Source organism: Cetorhinus maximus, chromosome 1, assembly GCF_964194155.1.
Source record: "Cetorhinus maximus chromosome 1, sCetMax3.hap1.1, whole genome shotgun sequence".
Lineage (NCBI taxonomy): Eukaryota > Metazoa > Chordata > Chondrichthyes > Lamniformes > Cetorhinidae > Cetorhinus > Cetorhinus maximus.
Genome location: NC_135879.1, coordinates 190,139,938 through 190,162,402, shown reverse-complemented (window position 1 = coordinate 190,162,402; position 22,465 = coordinate 190,139,938). Strand labels below are relative to the sequence as shown.

At 45.4% G+C, this 22,465-nt stretch overlaps 1 protein-coding gene across 6 annotated transcripts in view; it reads right to left on the bottom strand.

Moving 5' to 3' along the window:
* Positions 1-270: 270 nt before the first annotated feature.
* Positions 271-22,465, bottom strand: part of LOC144686144 (kinesin-like protein KIF24) — a 127,204-nt gene continuing 105,009 nt past the window's right edge. For all 6 annotated transcript variants that reach the window (XR_013577880.1, XM_078551289.1, XM_078551292.1 and 3 more), the window contains 2 exons: positions 4,447-4,540; positions 271-528 (listed from right to left, as the gene is read on the bottom strand). Coding sequence is in view for 5 of the 6 variants with exons in the window: in XM_078551289.1 (XP_078407415.1) it covers positions 382-528; positions 4,447-4,540 (241 nt within the window). In the remaining variant the exon portion in view is untranslated. The remainder of the gene's footprint in view (positions 529-4,446; positions 4,541-22,465) is intronic.

Below are 22,465 nucleotides of genomic sequence, written 5' to 3'. Positions count from 1 at the left end.
GCTGAATGGCCTACTCTTGTTCTGATGTTTCTATTCTATTGGTTTTGTTTATTACTGCTCTGCATTGGTTGTATTGTTCAATGTTGCATTTACCAGTCACCTCAATTCCAAAGCGATGACATTTATTTCATTTCCCCACCCCCATCAAGAAGACAGACATTAGTTGGTCAAGTCATACATGAACAATAGCAATTTGGACAGAAACTGCAGGTCATTAAGGCTGAGGCATAGAGAATGGGAGAGGAAAGCAAAGTTTAAGACCGGGTCTCAAATTTGTTAAGATGTGTAAAGATTTATTTTTGTAACTTGCATTTAATTGTGAACAATCACCACAAAATTGTAGAAAGAAGGTCGGATATAGGCACTGGTATAGTGGAAAAACTAAGATACAGACGACTTGGTGATTGAATTGTCACACTCTGTCCCAGTATGAATTTGATACTTATGGATTTGGCCTTGCATGCGCTGGATGCATTTAGATTTTTGCATCAGGATCTCTTCCAGCTGTGTTACATAATCTTTGAAGTCCTGCCAAGAAATACAAATCATTTGTTCAGGCAATTTTGCAATATTCAAAATACTTGGTTGTGTAGTATATTTAATACTTCCATATCCAAGGGTTTCCATGAGGTAAGATGTCATTTTTACAATCACAATTTCATATAGATGGCACTTAAGGAAAAGTTTTATGGAGCACAATTGATCCATCTGATAATAGTGATTGTCTCAATAAACAAGGAGAGATCATTACTAATCATCAACTCATTGCTAATTAGCTGTAGACTTTTTCTATATCCAATGTACCTGAAAGATTTGCTTTCTCTCAGAATTTAGTATTAGACAATTATTCTCCTTACCCTAGTTGAGGTCATTAATTTTTAACTATATATTTATTAATTGTTTATCCATTAAACACAGTATATTAGGTTCTATCCCATATCAAACAGAATTTAGCACACTGGTAACTATGGCATTCTGTTGGAACTTAGAAGAAGATAAAGTTTCTTTTAATGTTGGGAGATGAGACTTTAAAAAAAAATTTTGTTCTTGGGATTTGAGTGTCATTGGCAAGGCCAGCATTTATTGCCTATCCCTAAATGCCCTTTGCAAACTGCCTTCTTGAATCACTACAGTCTATGTGGTGTAGGAATACTGACCGCACTTTTCCTGTAGCGGTTTGGTGCAACTGAGTGGTTTGGTAGGTCTTTTCAGAGGGCAGTTCAGAGTCAACCACATTGCAGTGAGTCTGGTGTCACGTGAAGGCCAGACCAGGTAAGGAGGGCAGATTTCATCCCCTGAATGCATTAGTGAACTTATAACAATCTGGTAGTTTCATTATCCTTATTAATGAGGCTAGCATTTTAATGCAGATTTTTAAAGTTATGACATTTTTGATAAGTTGATTACAAAGGTTGAAACTCAGCAAGGATATTGCTGGAGTGATTGAGCATGGAGCTTATGCAGGAATGTAAAAGTTCCAGTAGCAGTCAGAGTGAGGTAAGGGTGGAGGGGATCAAAGTGGTGGAAGTGAACAAACAAAATAGATTTTTCTTGGGAAACAAGGAAAAACTGTTTCCACTAGCAGAGGGGTCAATAACTAGAGGACAGGGATTTAAGACAGCTGGCAAAAGAACCAGAAGGGAGTTGAGAATCATAATCTCATTGAAACATTCTGAAGGGGCCTTGATAGGGGAGACACCGAGAGGTTGTTTCCGCTGGTTGGAGGGTCTAAAACATGGTGGCACCAGTCTCGGGATAAGGGGGTGATCATTTAGAATCATTTAAAATCTTTGGAATTCTCTACACCAGAGGGTTGTGGATGCTCCACAGATTGGATAGACAGATACTTGGGGTCTCAAGAATCAAGGGATGTCTGGAGCAGGCAGGAAAGTCGTGTTGAAGCCTAAAATCAGCCATGATCGTATTGAATGACGGAGCCGGCTGGATGGGCCGCTTGGTCGACCCCTGCTCTTATCTCTTGTGTTCTTGTGTGTGTTACACAGCAAGTTGTTATGATTTGGAATGCTGTGCTTGAAAGGGTGGTGGAAGCAGATTCAATAATAACTTTCAAATTGGAATTGCATATACACTTGAAAAGAAAACAGTGTCAGGAAATGGAACTATTTGGATAGATCTTTCAAAGAGCTGGCACAGCCATGATGAGCTGAATAGCCTCCTTATGTGATGTAAAATTCTAAGATGTAGAGTTTGAAATTCATCTCGAGACACAGACACTGCACACAATGGAGTTCCATAGCCATTACATGCAATTGATCCTCCCATAAAGTTAATTCCCGAGGGTACTTAACAAGGTAGGAAATTGGCACTGAGCAAGAAAATGAAATTTGAGGAGAGTGAAGAACTTGCACAAACACACATCAGATGGCCTCTTCCTTTCCTGTAACTTCTAGGATTCTATTATTGAGTGGAGTAAATTGATCTGCTGTGTCAGCAAATGCCATGAGAGAATGTCTGATTTATCATCATGGTTTTCACTTTAGTGCAGCATTGAGAGAATGTTGCATTCAGAAGCTTTCAGATGAGACATTAGAATCTGTGGCATTCGTCGAAGAAGATCATGGGTCTTTTCTCCCACTGTTCCAACTAATATTTATCCCTCAGCAAACACCGCTACAAATATTATCTAGTCAGTATCTTGATACTATTCTTGTGACTTTGTTGTAAGCAAACATAACAATAAATAAACTTCATAAGTACTTGATTGGCTGCAACTACTTTGGCCTATCCCACAGTTGTGAAAGGTACTATATAAATGCAAACAGACTGGTTGATGACAATGTGAAAATTGAAAATAAATACTTAATGGAAACAGAATGGGGGACAATTTTTGATTTGAACACGTATTGGGCTGCCACTGAGCAAGTGTATGCTGTGCCCACTAAAGGAATCGGCATAGGGCTAGGGCTGTTGCAACCAATAGGCAAAATTTGGGGGAGGGGTGGCAAAAAACTGAATGAACTATTCATTAAACTACATAAGTAAACAAACAGGCTTCAGCAGAGGGAATGAAAGGTCTAGATCTACTAATATACATCCACATATGCTGACATAGTATAGATTGTCATGTATTTACATTGCAGTCTTTCCCAAAATTTCATATTATATTCCTCATCTGTTTGTACAATAGCTTTGCAAATTTGTACATCTACATGAGTATTCCAAAACTGTGAGCCAGTAAATAATATCAAAGAAAGTAATTTAATCCTACCCACTCTATCATAATGATTATTGATTGTGTAAATTGTGCATAGTCGTCTCGTAACTGTTCCAGAAACACATGGTATTACATCATTTGAGCCATATTACACATTATAATGTGCATTTTTTCTAGTACTTATCCTTTGCTTAAGTGTAGAACAATGAGAATGCACAATCATAATATTCTCCTTTTTCATGTAAAATAAATATGATTATAAATGTAGAATTTTTATTCAAAATAATGCACAATATTCATTTTTGAAAGTTAATTGTGGGACGCAAGGCTGAAGGTCTACTTAGGGCGCTTAATACTCTTACACTGGCCCTGCGTGGGGCACATGCCATTTACATGGTGGGGTTTTAACAGCACTGTGGATGTGCCTGCACTAGACAGATTGCAATGGTTCAAGAAGATGGCTCATCACCATCTTCTCAAGGGCAATTAGAGGTGGGCAACAAATGCTGGCAGTGATGCCCATATACCATGAAAGAATTTTTTTAAAAAAATTTACATTAATTTGGTGAACTGCTTATGTGAAACATGCTTCCTGTAAGGCAGTTTGCTAATCTAGCAGCAGGTAATCTAGCCGGGCAGCTGCTTTTGAAGGGTTTGTAGCAGCATCCTAAAGCAGAGGAAGTGTAAGTGTTAGAACTGAGAGGAAGCCAGTTTTGAGGAGCAGGTAAAATTTTTGAAGTACTTACACAAGCAAGGACATTTAAAGTAGGAGTCTTAATACCTTAAAACCAACAAATGACTTGCATAAAGATTGTGCCAAACCTGCATCCTGCTTTTCCTGCAGCTTAACATCCCTTTATTGAGTATTCAAAATAGCCCCTTCCTGACTTCTAACATTCGTCTATAAATCTGGAGCAAAAACTGATGATGATCCAGCATGCAGAGACGAAAATAATGGGAGTTGTTACCATGTCAACTGACTGTGATTAAAAAATATATTCATGAATTTCCTGTACATATATGGTAAGTAGGGTGGTAGCAACTTGAAAATCACCCCACGCGTGTCTGCTTCAGAATGACCATTCTAAAAGTCCACTTTGGCACCAGCTCAGCTTTTTAAATTGATAATGAAAACTCCTGTGACTCTGGTGGTTTAAGGTGGTTGCCCACAATATGTGATTGAAAGATTTGTTTACTTTTATTAAAGATTGCAGTAGCCTAAAAATATTCTTCCACTTTGTCTCATTTTAAGATTGCAAAAATTGCCTTACCAACGTAGCTAGTTTGTTCAGCAGATATTCTTCTTTTTCAAAAAGAGCTAAAATGTCTTCTAGATGCTCACAATGGGCTTGGACAACAAGTTTCCTAGCAAAGAACAAAATGGTTTGAAATTAATACTTGTTGTTGAAACAATACATAAGAAGTTTTATTGAATCAGTAGTACACAAAGACAAACAGTTACCAATAAACATCTCCCTTTGACATTCAATGGCATTTGTTATAACAGGGATGGGAGCAGTGCACAGTTTCTCTAGTCCCACAACTCCACAGGGTGTAAATGTTTATTTCACTCACCAAAATGGCCAAACCCTAACCTTCACTACTGGTACACCCACAATAAAAGCGACTTTAACCAGGCTTCTTTCAATAAATTCAGAATAATTGATTTATAATGAAATGAAACATCTTTTCTAAAGCAAGTTGCAAAACTAGTTAACATTAAATTTGTAATTTGGAAGTGTAACGATTTACCCCTTTTAAAATCCCAACATACACACACACACAAAAAACAAAGGACATGACAAATAAGGTTTCTGCAGAGGCAGGCATAAGGCATGAGAAAGGATAAAGCTTGAAAAGGCCTCAATGCTGTCGATTTGGTATTCCTGCATGCAAAGACGGAGTGCCAGTCAAAGTAGTTGTCTGGAAGTTCTTTCCAAAGGATCTTCGTGAAACACTGTCTTTTTTAACTCTTGCTTGTCGCAGCCTTGAAGACTTTCAAATACAGACGAGTTATACTGAGATGAGGATTTTCTGGCTGAAGGTGAACACCCACTCTGGACTGCAGGCAATACAGGGGGAGAGAGAGGAGCAACCTTCCTTCACAGTTTGCTCCCAAGACACACACTGAGTTCCAAAAAACATGTTCAGACAGAACTTCACCCAGGGCAGGTGTTTTTCAGACAATCAGCAGGAGCCCACAGTCTGGGAACAGCAGTTTTTTAGTTTAACACAAGTAAACAAAATAATTCTTATTTCCCTAAGTGTCTTGCTGGTTACTTAACTGAAGTCATATGATTTCTTGGAAAAAGCAGCAGCTTGCTCACAGACCAAAGTGAACTTGTAAGCTTTTAGGAAAAAAACTCAGGAGAGTGTCCAAATAATTCAATGTCCTTCCAATTTATAAAAAATCATATCATTCTTAGAGATATGGATTATTAATACATTACATCACTGAATCCCATACTATCAGCATCCTGGGTTTATGTTTGACCAGAAACTGAACTGGACTAGCTATATAACTACTGTGATGACAAGAGGTTGGGAATTTTGTGGAGAGTAACTCACCTACCTCCTAACTCCCCAAAGCCTGTCCACCATCTACATGACACAAGTCAGGAGTGTGATGGAATACTCCCCACTGGCCTGGATAAGTGTAGCTCCAACAACACTCAAGAGCCCGATACCATCCAGGTAAACCACCACTTTAAATATTAGCTCACTCCACCACCAACGCACAGTGGCAGCAGTGTGTACCATATACGAAGAGCAATGCAGCAACGCATCAAGGCTCTTTTGACAGCACCTTCCAAACCGACGACCTCTACCACCTAGAAGGGCAAGGGCAGCATATGCATGGGAACACCACCACGTGCAAGTTCCCCTCCAAGTCATATACCATCCTGACTTGGATTTATATTACTTTGCTGTCGCTGCATCAAAATCCTGGAACTCCTTTCCTAACAGCACTGTGGATTACCTACATCGCATAGACTGCAGCAGTTCAAGAAGGCCTCACCACCACCTTCTTAAGAGCAATTAGGGATGGGCAATAAATACTGGCCTAGCCGGTGATGCCCACATCCTGTAAAGGAGTAAATTAAAAAATACTCAGCTCATGTCCTCATTACAAACTTAATCCAGACACGGACAAAAGAATGGAATTCCAGAGGTGAGGTGAGAGTGACAGCCCTTGAAATCAAGGCGTCCTAGCAAAATTGAAGACAATGGGAATCAGGAAAAACTCTCCAATGATTGGAGTCATAACTAGCACAAAGGACAATTGTTGTGGCTGTTGAAGGTCAATCAACTGAGTCCCAGGACATCACTGCAGGAGTTGCACAGGGTAGTGTCCAGGGCCAAACCATCTTCGTCACTAATCTTCCCAACATCTTAAGGTCAGAAGTAGGGATGGTCACTGATGATTGTGCACTGATCAGTACCATTTGCATGTCTTCATACACTGAAGCAGTCCATGTCCATGGACAATATTCAGGCTTGGGTTATAAGTAGCAAGTAACATTCACAGCACACAGGTGCCAGTCCAACAAGAGAGAATCTAACCATCTCCTTGAAATTCAAAGTCATTACCATTATTGAATTCTCCTACTATCAAAACCTTGGGGCCTACCATTGACCAGAAACTTAACTGGACCAGCCATATAAATAGTAATTCTTTAATGTCAAAATGGTTGCCCTGAACTAACTGTCCACCCAAGTGTGAATCCACAGTGTCTTTCTTCAATTATGGTTTCCTAACTCTACCATTCCTACAAGCAATGCTGATTTGTCTTTGCTGTGCATGGCCTGTTCGTTGCACCTTCTGGATTGCTGCATGGCCACACATCTGCACATCTTAGAGCAAACATTGCCTGTAAGGGGCTCCTCCAGGGTTTCAGCATAGCTGGTGGAAAACTGCTGTGGTTTATGTAAGGGGCCTTGAGGTGCTCGTGGTAAGTGACCTTTAGAAGCTTGGGCCTGAAAGCACTTCAGCTGCTGCCGGGACTGTCTGGGTATTGGTTAAGTGGTGGTTAAGAAGCAGGCATACTGACCTCCTGATAGAGGCCAGGATGGTCTGGCCAACATGGGGCAACCTTGATGAACCGTGATGTTTTTCTGCCCATCAAATTTGTCTATTCACAGAACAAAATGTGCTGCTCTCATTGCAATACTGCCATATGGGACTGGGCCTCATCACTCTTACTTACCTGTAGATAAGCGGACTCATGCAGATCACTGATGTATTTACAGTTCCTATCAACATATTTCACTAGAAGAGCACATGTTGAAGCTTTGGATGGCATGAGATTAGTTTGAGCTGGTGACACAGGAAGTGGATGGCCCAAAACTTCAGACGTAGTACAGTATCCCCTTGGTAGTCTTTCCAATACATAATATAATTGCACCTGTGCAGAAAAGAGTTTTCTTTGAAGGCTGAGCAACTGAAGTCAACAACTGCACTTCTCAGCAGAGCTTGCCTTCCAGCAAGCTATCCTTAGGGCCATCCTTTCCACTAGTCTCTGCTCACTCATATTGAGGGACTCTTCAAGTGCTTGTCCTTCTAACTCACTGCCTAACTCAGACTTGTCCAACCTGACTTGTGAGCCTATCAGCAGCAAATGTGGGAGAGAAACAGTTTGTGATTGGAGGAGCAGCAAACACCAGCGGAATCTAACCATCGCCCCTTGATATTCAATGGCATTACCATCGCTGAATCCCCAATATCAACATCTTGGGGGTTACCACTGACCATAAACTGAACTGGACTAGCCATATAAATACTATGGCTACAAGGGCAGGTCAAAGACTAGGAATCCTGCAATGAGTAACTCACCTCCTGACCCCCCGAAACTCTGTCCACCATCTACAAGGCACAAGTAAGGAATGTGATGGAATACCCCCCACTTGCCTGGATGAGTGCAGCTCCAACAACACTCAAGAAGCTTGACCCCATCCAGGAAAAAGCAACCCACTCGACTGGCACCGCACCTGCAAACATTCACTCCCTCCTCCGACACACAGTGGCAACAATGTGTACCATCTATAAGATATACAGCAGGAACTCAGCAAGGCTCCTTAGACAGCGCCTTCCAAACCCACGACCACTACCACCTACACAAGGGCAGCAGACACATGGGAACACTGCCAACTGCAAGTTCCCCTCCAAACCACTCACCATCCTGACTTGGAAATCAATCACCGTTCCTTCACTGTCGCTGGGTCAAAATCCTGGAACTCCCTTCCTAACAGTACTGTGGGTGTACCTACACCACAGTGGGAGTGTGTGTGTGGGGGATTGAGAGAGAGAGAGAGTGTGTGTGTGTATGTATGTGGGAGTCAGTGCGTGCATGTGTGTGTGTGTGTGAGAGAGAGTGAATGTGTGTGTGTGAGAGAGTGAGTGTGTGTATGTGTGTGGTACTGAGTGTGAGAGTGAGTGAGAGAGTGTGTGCGTGTGTTTGCGGGGGAAGTGAGTGTGTGTATGAGTGAGTGTGAAAATGTATGTGAAAGTGTGTGTGGGTGAGTGAGTGTGGGAGTGAGTGAGAAAGTGACTGAATGAGTGAGAGTGTGTATGCGAGTGAGTGACAGAGAGTGGTGGGAGTGTATGGGAGTGAGTGAGAGAATGAGTGTGTGTGTGTGGTGGTGTGTGGGAGTGAAAGAAAGAGAGAGTATGTGTGTGTGTGCTGTGAGTCTGCAAGCGAATGTGTGTGAGATTGGGAGTGAGTGAGAGTGTGTGTGTGGGTGGGTGTGTGTGAGTGTTTGTGTATGGGAGTGAGAGAGTGTGTGTGTCTGGGGGATGAGTGAGTGCGTGTGTGTATGAGTAAGTGTGACAGTGTGTGAGTGTGCGTGTGTGTGGGTGAGTGAGTGTGAGTGTGGGAGTGAGGGTGAGTGAGAGAGTGAGTGAGTGTGTGTTGGAGTGAGTGAAAGTGTGTGTGGGAGTGAGTGACAGAGTGGTGGGAGTGTATGGGAGTGAGTGAGAGAATCAGTGTGTGTGTGTGTGGGAGTGAGTGAGTGTCAGTGTGGGAGTGAGTGAGAGTGTGTGTGTAGGTGGGTGTGTGTGAGTGTGTGTGTGTTTGTGTATGGGAGTGAGAGAGTGTGTGTGTGTCTGGGGGGGTGAGTGGGTGTGTGTATGTGTGAGTGTGACAGTGTGTGAGTGTGCATGTGTGTGGGTGAGTGAGTGAGTGTGGGAGTGAAGGTGAGTGAGAGAGTGAGTGAGAGAGTGAGTGTGAGTGTTGGAGTGAGTGAAAGTGTGTGTGGGAGTGAGTGACAGAGAGTGGTGGGAGTGTATGGGTGTGAGTGAGAGAGTGTGTGTGTGTGGGAGTGAGTGAGAGTCAGTGTGGGAGTGTATGGGAGTGAAAGAGAGTGTGTGTGTGGTGAGTGTGCAAGTGAATGTGTGAGTGGGAGTGAGTGAGAGTGAGTGTGTGTGTATGGGAGTGAGTGAGTGTGCTGGGAGTGTGTGGGTGTGTGTGTGAGTGTGCATGTGTGTGGGTGAGTGTGTGTGTGGGTGAGTGATTGAGAGTGTGGGAACGAGAGTGAGTGAACGAGTGAGTGTGTGTATGTGTGGGAGTGAGTGAGAGTGTGTGTGTGTGGGAGTGAGTGAGTGTGTGTGTGTGTGGGAGTGAGTGAGAGAATGAGTGTGGGTGTTTGTGTGCGTATGTGTGAGTGAATGAGTGTGTGTGTGGGAGTATCATAATATCCTTACAGTGCAGGAGGCCGTTCGGCCCATCAAGTCTTCACTGGCTCTCTGAAAGAGCATTCCATCTAGTCCCACTTCCTTGCCTTATCCCTGTAACATTGCACATTTCTCTTCAGATAGCAATCCAATTTTCTTTAGAATACCTCGATCAAACCTGCCTCCATCACCCTGTCAGGAAGTTTATTCCAGGGCTGAGTCGGGCGGGCTGGGTGGGAGCGGGCGCGGAGCCAATCGCCGCCCAGGATCAGCCCTGCGCCACCATTTTACACCAGCGGGCCAATTAAGGCTCGTCTAGGGTGAATCGCATCCAGAGAACAGCGGGAAGGGGCAGGCGGCGGCAGGTGTCCAATGACTGCCGGGTCCAATGGTGACCTGGCACCTGTTTAAAAACGGCGCAGGCAACCTTCCAAAGGCTGCCAACAATGGCACACAGAAGGATGTCCGAGAGCGCTCTTGGAGAGCAGGCCAGGCAGGAGGGCAGGTTGGTGGGGCATTGTGCCCCGAGATTCTCAGATGTGTGCCTCGCTGCCCTCCTCGAGGAGGTGGCAGCATGGCACATCTTTGTGCCAAGGGAGGAAGAGGCCCCCCACCACATGACAAAATGTGCCTGGGAGAAGGTGACAGAAGGGGTCAGCTCCCATGATGTGGTACGACGCACCTGGGTGCAGTGCTGCATGCGATTCAACAACCTCTTGCAATCAGGAAGGGTGAGTACCGTGATGGCTTTGGTCACTTAGCACAGCAGTTAGGTTGGCCCCTCCCCGGCCACCCCCCAATTCAGAATTTAGTTATGGCATTGATTCATTCACGGCATGTGGCCTTCGCTGGGTGGGCAAGCATTTATTGCCCATGCCTCGTTGCCCCTGAGAGGGTGGTGCTGAGCTGGCTTCTGTATCCGCTGCATGTGGTGAACTTACACCCACAGTGCTGTTTTGGGGGTGGCCTCCAGGATCTGTACCGAGGTGCAGTGCTGGAACGCCAAAACATTTCAAAGTCAGGGAGCTGAGTGACTTGGAGGGGAACTTCCAGGTGGCGGGGCAGCCATCCATCTGCTGCCCTTGTCCTTCTAGGTGGTAGTGCTCCTTGCTTTGGAAGCTCATACAGTGAGTGGCAAATCTAATGGAGGCAGCATCTGGGCAAGGGAGTCAGCCCTGGCTGCGCGGAGTGAGTGTATGGCGGCTCCAGGGTCACGAATCGGATGAGCCCTGCAATGTTTCACTCAGGCGGTGGTCAGGCTGCAATGGCAATCCAGGTACAGGGTGGGCTAATCAATGCTCCTCTCTCCTTTCAGGGGAAGACCACACGCAATAATACAGAACGGATGTGGGCTGGCGAAGGGCAGGCCCACCTACTCATACTCACCAGATACGAGCAGGAGGCTCTCGAGCTGGAGAGGCGCCATGCGCCCAGGTCTATCGGCAGCAGTGAGGTTGGGGTGCCAGGAGGTAAGAGTGCCGTGCACTGAGGTCACAATGTCTATCATTGCAACCATTTCATTATTGACTGTTTATTGAATTCAGCTTCCAACCTGGGTTTCCCATTGATTATGGAAGGAGGAGAACATCCTGATCCAGGGGCCAGGCACACACATTAACAGTGTCACAACTTCAACTAATCAAATGTCCTTATCCTTCCTTTCAGCCTCACCGGAGCACGCCAGATTCAGGAGGCAGCGGGACTGCCATTGACACCTGAGGGCCCTGAAGATATACACGCAGCAGCGTCACACCCCCTCAGCCAGGCAGGCACCAGCGCAAATACCAGCACCTCGGTGGGGATAAGATCTTCGGCTAGTGTCCTGGGGCACAGTGCTAAGGGCACTTCACACTTGCTTGAGGTGCAGGTGGAGACAGAGAGTGCATGGCGCCGGCAATCGGAAGACTGCTGGGGACCAGGAACATGCTCAGTCAGTGGCTGACGATGTGCCTCTGCAGTTGTCCCTGAGGCAGCAGATGCTGGAAGTCCAGCAGGGTCTGTGGGAGGATCTGGCAGAGATACATGAGGCAATGCGTGTCATGGTCTCCGTGATGGAGGAATCCATGTGGAGCATCAGCAATGCAATGACACTCATGGCCGAGCGCAATGCCTCCTCCATGGAGAGAGTGGCAACTCTCAGGGAGAGGTTCCTCCAGAAGAACAATCAGGGCTTCCTGGGGATGCGCTCAGACCTGCAAGCTGTCACAGTGGCATTGACCTCAGTTGGTCACTGTCAGTGTCGGAGATGGATTGGGCACCAAGTATCCCAGCTAGGTGCCCATCCATCAATGGTGAGCAGGGAGGTCCAAAGCGACCTCAAGTTGGCGCACGAGCTGCCTGTCGTCTCTGCAGGCTCCTCTCAGGGTGTTCCGGATGAGAGCAGCAGCTCCTCCGCCCCTCTGCCAGCAACTGTAGCATCCGATGAGGCTGTGGCGACTGGGGAGATGCCAGCTGGGCCACTAGCTGCTCCCTTCCAGGCGGGGCCAGCACAGGCTCCAGGGGCTAAGGTCATCAAGGCCAACAGGACAGCAGAGTGAGCAGGCTGTCTCCAATGCCAGTGCCAGCGAGGGGGGAAGAATCTAGACGTAGCACCCGCAAATGTAAGCATAAATCACCTTAGGCACACCATGAGCTTTTCACTGGTGGTTTTATGTTGCCCCAGTATTAGTTGCTTCTCATTCGGTGTGCAGCTCAACACCTTTTAATGCATTTTCATTTTCTGTTTTGCAGTATGCAATCATTAAATGTTTTAGTTCTCAACAAGTCTCTCGGTGCTTCATTACTTCTGCAGGTGTACAGGAACCCATAATGTGATTTGTTTGTCATTGAACTTTATTGAAAAGGCACATAGTTAATGTCCCTAACCAGACATATGTTGCCCTCAGGTATTGAATATGGAGCCTGCAGCCCTAGCATATGTTGGAGGTCCATCTGTGGTGGGCTAGCTGAAGGATCATTGGATCAAAGCCTTCCGGGTGTCCCTGCCTCCCTGGAGGTTGCCTGGATCAGCGTCTATCCCCTCACCGTTCCCCTGAGCATGCTCGTCCTCGGACTCACTACTGGACTCATCGTGTGCAGCCAGAGCATCTGCATTTACATCTTCTTCCTCCACTGCATCCCCCCTTTCCAGTGCAAGATTGTGGAGAGCGCAGCATGCAATCACTATCAGTGACACAGGATCTGGGGGTATTGGAGTGCGCCCCCTGAACAGTCTAGGCATCGGAAGCACATCTTGAGAAGACTGATGGTTCTAACTACTGCAGCCCTTGTGGAGGCGTGGCTCCTATTGTACTGCTGCTCAACCTCTGTTCTTGGATGGCGGAGGGGCATCATGACCCACCTTTTGAGGGCACAGCCCTTATCACCCAGCAGCCATCCATCCAGCCGGGCTGGAGCACTGAAGAGCCTCGGCACCTGGGAGTGTCTCAGGATGTAAGTGTCATGGGAGCTGCCTGGGTACCTTGCACAGACTTGTAGAATCTGCATCCTATGGTCACACACTGCGCGTTCATGGAGTGGAAGCCCTTCCTGTTGAAGAAGGCACCAGGCTCACCTGCTGGTGCCTTGATGGCCACATGTGTGCAGTCTATTGCACCCTGGACCCAGGGGACCCCAGCAATCGCTGTGAAGCCTCTGGCTTGCTCTGCCTCATCCGAGCGGTAGTGAATTAAAGTCAATATCCGCCTGAACAGAGCATCTGTCACTAACTTGACACAGCTGTGGACAGCTGACTGGGAGACTCTGCAAAGATCACCCATCAACCCCTGGAAAGAGCCGGAGGGACAGCAGTTGAGGGCAGCCGTGACCTTCAAGGCCACTGGCATGGGGTGTCCACCCACACAGTTGGAGCTGATCTCAGGGCCTATCATCTGACAGATGGAGGTCACTGTCTCCCTTGAGAGTGGAGCCTCCTTCGGCAATGTACCTCAGATATTGAGGTAGCTGCATCGCCGCCTGTAAACCCTGGCAGCAGGGTCGTGGTGTCTTCTGCGGCCCCTTCTACCTTGCACTGTTGGCCCTGCGCCCCTTGTGCCTGCGCCTGTCCTCAAAAAGGTGGCTCCCCTGGAGGCTGAATATGGACTCCTGGCCTCCTCCCCCTTCTGGCCCTCTCTTCCTCCTCAGAGGAGGTGCCTCCAGTGGAGAGCACAACCCCCATTCCCAGGGTAGGGGAAAGCTGCCTGAAACCTGCAAGGCCCCAAGAATTATGTTTCCTCCAAATTCCTGACCTGAAGACTTATTCCTGTAAAAGCAGCTCTGAAGGGATTTGAAGTTCTCCTGTTCACACAAGCAAGTAGCAGTAAGTTTCTAAAGTAACTGACTAACACCTAGCATTCGCGAGCCCACTCACCTCTCTTATGCCGTCTGTGGATGAGATTTTTAAAAATGTAGCCTACCCGCCTGCCTGTTGTGCCTGTGTTACGCACTGAAAATCGCATGGGCTCTGAAAAATCGCCGTGTGTTAATGCCTAAAGGGCCTTAAGTGACCCATTAATTAATGGTGGGTGTGCCTCAGAACTCATAGCACGCCCGCCCATCGATATATTGCAATGGCGAGCGGTGACTTCGGGATGCATGCCTGACGTCATCGTGCGTCATTTTACGTGTTGGCGTGTCGGGCCCGGTCCCCGCACGCTGACGTCAAAATTCTGCCCCCAGACTCCAACTGCTTTCTGTGTGAAAAAAAATTTCCTCACACACATTTGCTCCTTTTGCCAATTATTTTGAATCTGTGCCCTCTAGTTCTTGATGTTCTCTTGAGTGGGAACAGTTTCTCACTATTTACACCTCAGGATCTTGAATCCTCTATCACGTCTCCACTCAGCCTTCTTTTTCCAAGGAAAAGAGTCCCAAACTCTCCAATCTATTCTCATAGCTACAGTTCTTTATCTCTGGAAACATTCTTGTGAAAATCCTCTGTACTCTCTCCAACACCTTCATATCCTTAAGATAAAAGCAAAATACTACGGATGCTGGAAATCTGAAACAAAAACAAAAAGTACTGGAAAAACTCAGCAGGTCTGACAGCATCTGTGGAGAGAAAGACAGGGTTAACATTTCGAGAGCGTATGACTGAAGTTAAGTCCGTTCTGAAGAAGAGTCATATGGTCTCGAAACGTTAACTCTGTCTTTCTCTCCACAGATGCTGTCAGACTTGCTGAGTTTTTCCAGCACTTATGTTTACCTTTACATCCTTCCTCAAAAATGGCATCCAGAACAGGATGCAGTATGAGGCCTAACTAGTGTTTCATACAAGTTCAACATGACCTCCTTACTCTTGTACTCAATGCCCCTATTAATCAAGCCTAAGATACTATATGCTTTATTAACTGCTCTCTCAACATGCCCCGCCATCTTCAATGACCTATGTACGTTTACACTGAGATCCCTCTGTTCCTGCACCTCCTTTAGAGACTCTCCCTTAATTTTATACTGTCTCACCATATTTTTCCTGCCAAAATGATTCACCTCACACTTCTCTGCATTGAACTTCATCTGCCACTTGTCTGCCCAATCCACCAACATGTCTATGTCCTTTTGAAGTTCAAGACTATCCACATCACAGTTGACAACATTTCTAATCTTCGCATCATCTGCAAATTTTGAAATCATGCCCTGCACATCACAGTCTAGATCATTAATATATATCAGGAAGAGCAAGGGTCTCAATACTGACCCCTGGGGAACTCCACTACAAAATTTCCTCCAATCTGAAAACAACCATTTATCACTACTCTCTGTTTCTTGTCACTCAGCCAATTTCTTATCCAAGTGCCTGCTTTCCCATTTATTCCATGACCTAGAATTTTGCTCACAAGTTTGCGTGGCACAGCATTAAATGCCTTTTGAAAATCCATACACACACCAACAGCATTTCCCTCAACAACTTTCTCTGTTACCTCCACAAAAAACTCCAGCAAGTTAGTTAAACATGATTTTCCCTTAGTGAATCCATGCTGGCTTTCCTTAATTATCCTGTACTTGTGTAAGTGACTATTCATTTTATCCCCTACTATAGTTTCCAGAAGTTTCTCTACCACAGAGGTCAAACTGACTGGTCTGTAGTTGCCAGCTTTATCCTTACACCCGTTTTTAAACAAGGGTGTAACGTTCACAATTCTCCAGTCCTCTGGCACCTCCCCCGTGTCTAAGGAAAACTTTAAGATTATTGCTAGTGCCTCTGCAATTTCCACTCTCACTTCCCTCCGTACCCTTGGATGCATCTCATCGGGTCCTGGTACCTTATCTATTTTAAGTAAAGATGGCCTTTCCAACACCTCCTTCCTTTCAATAGTAAATTCTTCTAGTGTACCAGTTACCTCCTCTCTTACCTCAGCCTGGGTAGCATGTTCTTCTATTGTAAAGACAGATGCAAAGTACTCGTTCAACACCTCCACTATTACTCCAGCTTCCACATGCAAGTCCCCTTTTTTGTCCCTAATCGGCCCTACTCTTTCTTATACCACCCTTTTATTATTTACATGCTTATAGAAGACCTTGGGATTCCCTTCTACGTTTGCTGCCAGCCTCTTTTCATGCTCTTTCCTCGCTTTTCTTATTAGTTTCTTTACTTCCCGTCTGGTCCTTCTTTATTCAGCCTTATTCTCCATTGTATTTTCTACCTGCCGTCTGTCATACGTGCACTTCTTCCTTTTCATCTTTATCTCTTTCTCTCTCGTCATTCAGGGTGCTCTGGATTTATTTGTCCTACCTTTCCCTTTCAAGAGAATACACCTTGACATTGCCTGCAATACTTTTTCTCTGAAGGTGGCCCATTGTTCAGCCACTGTCTTTTCTGCCAACACTTAATTCCAACTTACTCAGCTCGGCTCAGGTGCATCCTTATCCCATCGAAGTTGGCTTTCCCCCAATTAATTGCCCCTGCTCTGGATTGTGACCTGTCCTTTTCCATGATTAACCTAAACCTTATGATACAATGGTCACTGTACCAGCGAGGCAAAAGGAGGGGGGGTTGCACTAATGGTTAAAGAATCAATTCCAGTTGTGAGAAGGGATGATATACTAAATGGGTCAACAAACGAGGCTTTATGGATTGAGCTTAGAAATAAAAAGGGGGCAGTCACACTACTGGGAGTATACTACAGACCCGCAAATAGTGAAAGGGAGATAATAGCATAAATATGTAGGCAAATTTCTGCTTGTAAGAACAAGAGGGCATTAATAGTAGGAGACTTCAACTATCCTAATATCAACTGAGATTCAAACAATACAAGGGACACTGAGGGCGAAAAATTCATGCAGTGTGTCCAGGAAAAGTTTTTCAACAAATTACTGACAAACCCAACGAGAGGAGATGCAATTCTAGACCTAGTTTTGGGGGACGAAGAAGGGCAAGTGGGTGAAGTGACAGTTAGCAACCATATCGGGGACAGTGATCACAATTCAGTTAGGGTTAGCATTACCATGGAAAAGGACAGAGATAAGGCAGGAGTAAAAGTCTTGAACTGGGGGAAGGCAAATTTTGCAGAAATGAGAAGGGGCTTGGCTGAGGTGGACTGGACAGCACTGCTGGAGGATAAAACAGTGGAAAACCAGTGGGAAGCACTAAAAAGCGAAATCCTAATTGTACAAAGTAGACATGTCCCCTACAAAAATATGAGTGGTACTGCCAAATCCTGGTTGTCTAGAGGAATACAGGGAAAGATCAAACAGAAAAAGAAAGCGCACGATAGGCACAAAGAACTAAGCACTGCAGATAGCCTAGACGAATATAGGAAGTGCAGGGACGAAATAAAAAAGGAAATAAAGAAATCAAAGAAAGGGCATGAAAAAAGATTAGCAAGTAAAGTTAAAGATAACCGAAAGATGTTTTACCAATACATTAATGCTAAAAGGTTAGTTAAGGGAAAAGTAGGACCTACCAGAGATGAAGATGGAAACTTGTGTGTAAATGCAGAGGCTGTGGGAAGGGTTTTGAATGAATATTTTGTCTCCGTGTTTACAAAGGAAAGGGAGGATGTAGATATAGTAGTCCAGGAGGAACATTGCGAGATATTGGACGGGATAGTCATAAAGAGAGAGGAAGTACTCGAAGGGTTGAAATCCTTGAAAGTGGATAAGTCACCAGGGCCAGATGGATTGTTTCAGTGGCTGCAGAAGGAAGACAGGGAGGAGATAGCAGACACTCTGAGGATGATTTTCCAATCTTCACTAGATAGAGGGGAGGTACCAGAGGACGGGAGAAATGCAAACGTATTTCCATTGTTTAAAAAGGGATCAAAGGAAATGCCAAACAATTATAGGCCAGTTAGTCTTACATCGGTGGTGAGCAAATTAGTAGAATCAATCCTGAGAGATAGGATTAACTGTCATGTGGAAAGGCATGGACTAGTCAGGGATGGTCAGCATGGATTTGTTAAAGGAAAGTTTTGCCTCACAAATTTGATTGAATTCTTTGGGGAAGTGACAAGAAGGGTTGATGAAGGTAGTGCAGTGGATGTTGTGTACATGGATTTTAGCAAGGCATTTGACAAGGTCCCACATGGCAGATTGGTCAGGAAAGTAAAAGCCCATGGGATTCAGGGTAATGTGGCAAACTGGATAAAAGGTCGGTTTTGTAACAGGTAACAAAGGGTCGATGGATGCCCTTGCGAATGGAAAGTTGTCTCAAGTGGTGTTCCACAGGGCTCGGTGTTGGGACCCTTGCTGTTTGTGTTATATATTAACGATTTGGACGTGAACGTGGGAGGCACGATTGGGAAATTTGCAGATGACACAAAGATTGGCCGAGTAGTGGATAGTGTCGAGGATAGCCATAATCTCCAAAACGATATAGATGGGTTGGTGGAGTGGGCGGTTAAGTGGCAGATGGATTTTAACATAGAGAAATGTGAGGTCATACATTTAGGGAGGTCAAACAGTTACAGGGATTACACAATAAATGGGAATATACTAAGAGGGGTAGATGAAGTGAAAGATCTTGGCGTACAAGTACACAGGTCCCTGAAAGCAGCAGTTCAAGTAGACAAGGTTGTAAAGAAGGCATATGGAATGCTCTCCTTCATTGGCAGAGGTATAGAATATAAAAGTAAGGATATAATGTTGGAATTGTATAAAACACTGGTGAGGCCACAACTGGAGTATTGTGTGCAGTTCTGGTCACCACATTACAGGAAGGACATAATAGCTCTGGAGAGTGTGCAGAGGAGGTTTACAAGAATGTTGCCAGGGTTAGAAAAGTTTAGCTGCGGGGAGAGATTGGATAGGTTGGGCTTATTTTCCTTAGAACAAAGAAGGCTGAAAGGTGACTTGATAGAGGTGTACAAAATTATGCGGGGAATAGATAGAGTGGACAGGATAAAATTGTTTCCCTTGATGGAGAATTCTAGAACCAGGGGACATAGATTCAAGATAAGTGGCAGAAGGTGTAGGGGGGACATGAGGAAGAACTTTTTTATGCAGAGGGTAGTGGGTGTCTGGAATTCGCTGCCCAAGTTGGTGGTAGAGGCAGAAACTCTAAACTCTTTTAAAAAGTACCTGGATCTGCACCTAAAGTGCTGTAAGCTGCAGGGCTATGGGCCGGGTGCAGGAAGGTGGGATTAGAAAGGGCACCTGGTGTCCTCCGGCTGGCATGGACAAGATGGGCCGAATGGCCCCCTTCTGTGTTGTAACTTTTCTATGGAGGCTCTCCCACAGATATCTAATGCACTTGGGCCAACTCATTCCCCAGAACCAGGTCCAAAATTGCACGTCCTCTTGTTGGACTGGAAACATACTGCTGCAGAAAATTATCTTGAACACACTCCAGGAACTCTCGCTCCTCTTGTCCCTTTGTACTATTCCTATCCCAGTCTATATTTGGATAATTGAAGTCCCACATTATGATTACTCTATAATTCTTGCACCTCTCCGTAATTTCTTTGCAAATTTGTTTCTTCACATCCCTTCCATTAGTTGGTCGTCTGTATACTACACCAATCAATGTTATTGCACCTTTTCCTTCCTTAGCTCTAGCCAGAGAGATTCCGTCCTTGACCCCTGTGGTACATCCTCTCTCTCCAGTACTGTAATGCCATCTTTAATCAATATTGCCAGTCCCCTTCTCTTCTTCCCTTCCTGTCTCTCCTAAACACCTTGTACCCAGGAATATTTAACACCCAGTCCTGCCTTCTTTGAACCAGATCTCTGTTATAGCAATAATATCATAATTCCATTTGTCAACCTGTGCCTGCAGTTCATCAATCTTATTAACCACACTCCATACATTCACATAGATGAACATTAGCCCTGATTTAGGATTTTTAACTTTCTCCATTGCTCTGACCCCTTTAATGACTTGCTATCGCCCACACTAATTCTATCAAACTCTCCAAGTATTCGATCTACCATAATGTAACTCTCTGATATATCCTCATAATCAGTTGATACTTCACAACTTCCCACTGACAGTTTTTCTCCTCTGCACTCTGAATTTCCCCTCAGGTCCCATCCCCCTGCCAATCGAGTTTAAATCCTCCCCAACAGCACTTGCAAACCTCCCTGTGAGGAAATTTGTCCCAGTCCAGTTAAGGTGTAACCCGTCCTTCTTGTACAAGTCCCACATGCCTCATAACTGATCCCAATGATTCAGAGATCTAAAGCCCTCCCACTCCATTTCTCCAGCCAGGTGTTGAACTGCTCAATCTTCTTATTCTTATGCCCGCTAGCACGTGGCACTGGGTGTAATGCTGAGATTACTGCTCTTGGGGTCCTGCTTTTTACTTCCCTTCCTAACTCTCCAAAATTTGCTTTCAGGACCTCATCCCTTTTCCTCCCTATGTCATCGGTCCCAATGTGGACCGCGACCTCTGGCTGTTTACCCTCCCTGAAAAGAATGTCCTGCAGCTGCTCTGTGACATCCTTGACCCTGGCACCAGGGAGCTAAGATACCATCCTGGAGTCACATCTACAGCCACAGAAACACCTGCCTGCTCCCCTAACTATGGAACCTCCTACTACTATAGCACTTGCACTCTTCCTCCTCCCCTCCTGTGATGCTGAGCCACCTGTGGTGCCACAGATTTGACGCTTGATACAGTCGTCTGAGGAACCATCTCATTCACCAGTATCCAAAATGAAAAAGCAGTTAGAGAATGAGATAGCCTCAGGGGATTCCTGTACACCTGCCTGTTTCTCTTAGATACTCTGGCGGTCACCCATTCCCTCTCTGCCTGTGTACTTCTTAGCTGTGGTGTGATCATCTCTCTAAATATGCTATCTACTTAATCCTCAGCCTTGCAGATGCACCACAGTGACTCCAGCCGCCACTCAAGCTCCGCAACTTGAAGCTCAAGTTTCTGCAACTGGTGACACTTCCTGCAGATGTAGTCATTGAGTGAATTAATGCGTGTGTGAGAGTGAGTGAGAATGCATATGTGCGTGTTTGTTTGTGTTTGGGAGCATATGTGCATGGGAGTGTCTGTGTGTGTGGGAGTGAGTGAGAGAGTGAATGAGTGTGTGATGTGTGGGAGTGAGTGAGAGTGTATGTGTGTGAGTGTGCGAGTGATTGAGTGTGGGAGGGAGTGAGAGAGTATGTGTGCATGTATGGGAGTGAGAGAGTGAGTGTGTGTGTGTATGGGAGTGAGTGAGAGTGCGTGTGTATGGGAGTGAGTGAGAGAGAGTGTGTATGTGTGTGTATCTGAGTGAGTGAGTGTGCATGGGAGTGAGTGAGATTGTGTGTGTGTGTGTATATATGGAAGTGAGTGAGATAATGTGTGTGTGTGGGGAAATTGAGAGAGTGTGTGTGTTTGTATGTGGGAATGAGAGAGTGAGTGTGTGTCTGCTTTACTCCCAGTCTCAGGTTTCTCACTTAATCTCACCACCACACACCAACACATGCATATACCCACGCACGGTGGGTGAGGGTGAGTAAGTGGGCACCCTGAGACTGAGAGTGGACCTGGCACACACACACACCCTCTCACACTCTGGTCATTTTTATTAATTACTCTTTTTTAACTTAAAGGTATGTCATAGCAATAAATTGTTAGTTTTGCTCAGTAATTGTTTCTTAATGCAGGTATTGGACTCTATATCCAGGATGCTCAGGACGAGATGTTTTCCGGATTTTGGGCCTTTGGGGGTGGGGGGGGAGACAGGATAATCTTTCTATATAACGCCTGGAAACAATCTTTTCCCTTGCCCTTGTACTCTAAATGCTTCACTCCTTGCATCACCTCCTTCTCTGCCAATCACAAAGGGACACTATACTGCTTCTTATTCTCATTCCAAACACAAACTCATGCATCCTGCCTTCACAGCAGTCACTAGCAGCTTTCTGTTCTCACATAGCTGCAATCGCTGAACTAGGAATTCCAAGGAGGATTTGGAGGAAGACTATCCTCTGGAAAAGCCATCCATACCTCCCAAAAGCCATCAGAGATTGGTTAGATGAGTTAGACCAGGCTAGTCCAACCTTGTCATCTGGGGGGGGTGGCCACATTTCCATCTTTTTCTCACTGATTTCTCTGTCCCGGGGAAAGGATGAGGGGCGGACCATGCCAGTTTCTGCACCATTAATCCCGACATGGAATAAATAAGGCCGGTCCCAAGGAGCAGGGGATCAGTGCGCCGCAACCCGGATGTGATGGATAACACTGCCATTGTAGTTTTTAGGGTGGTAC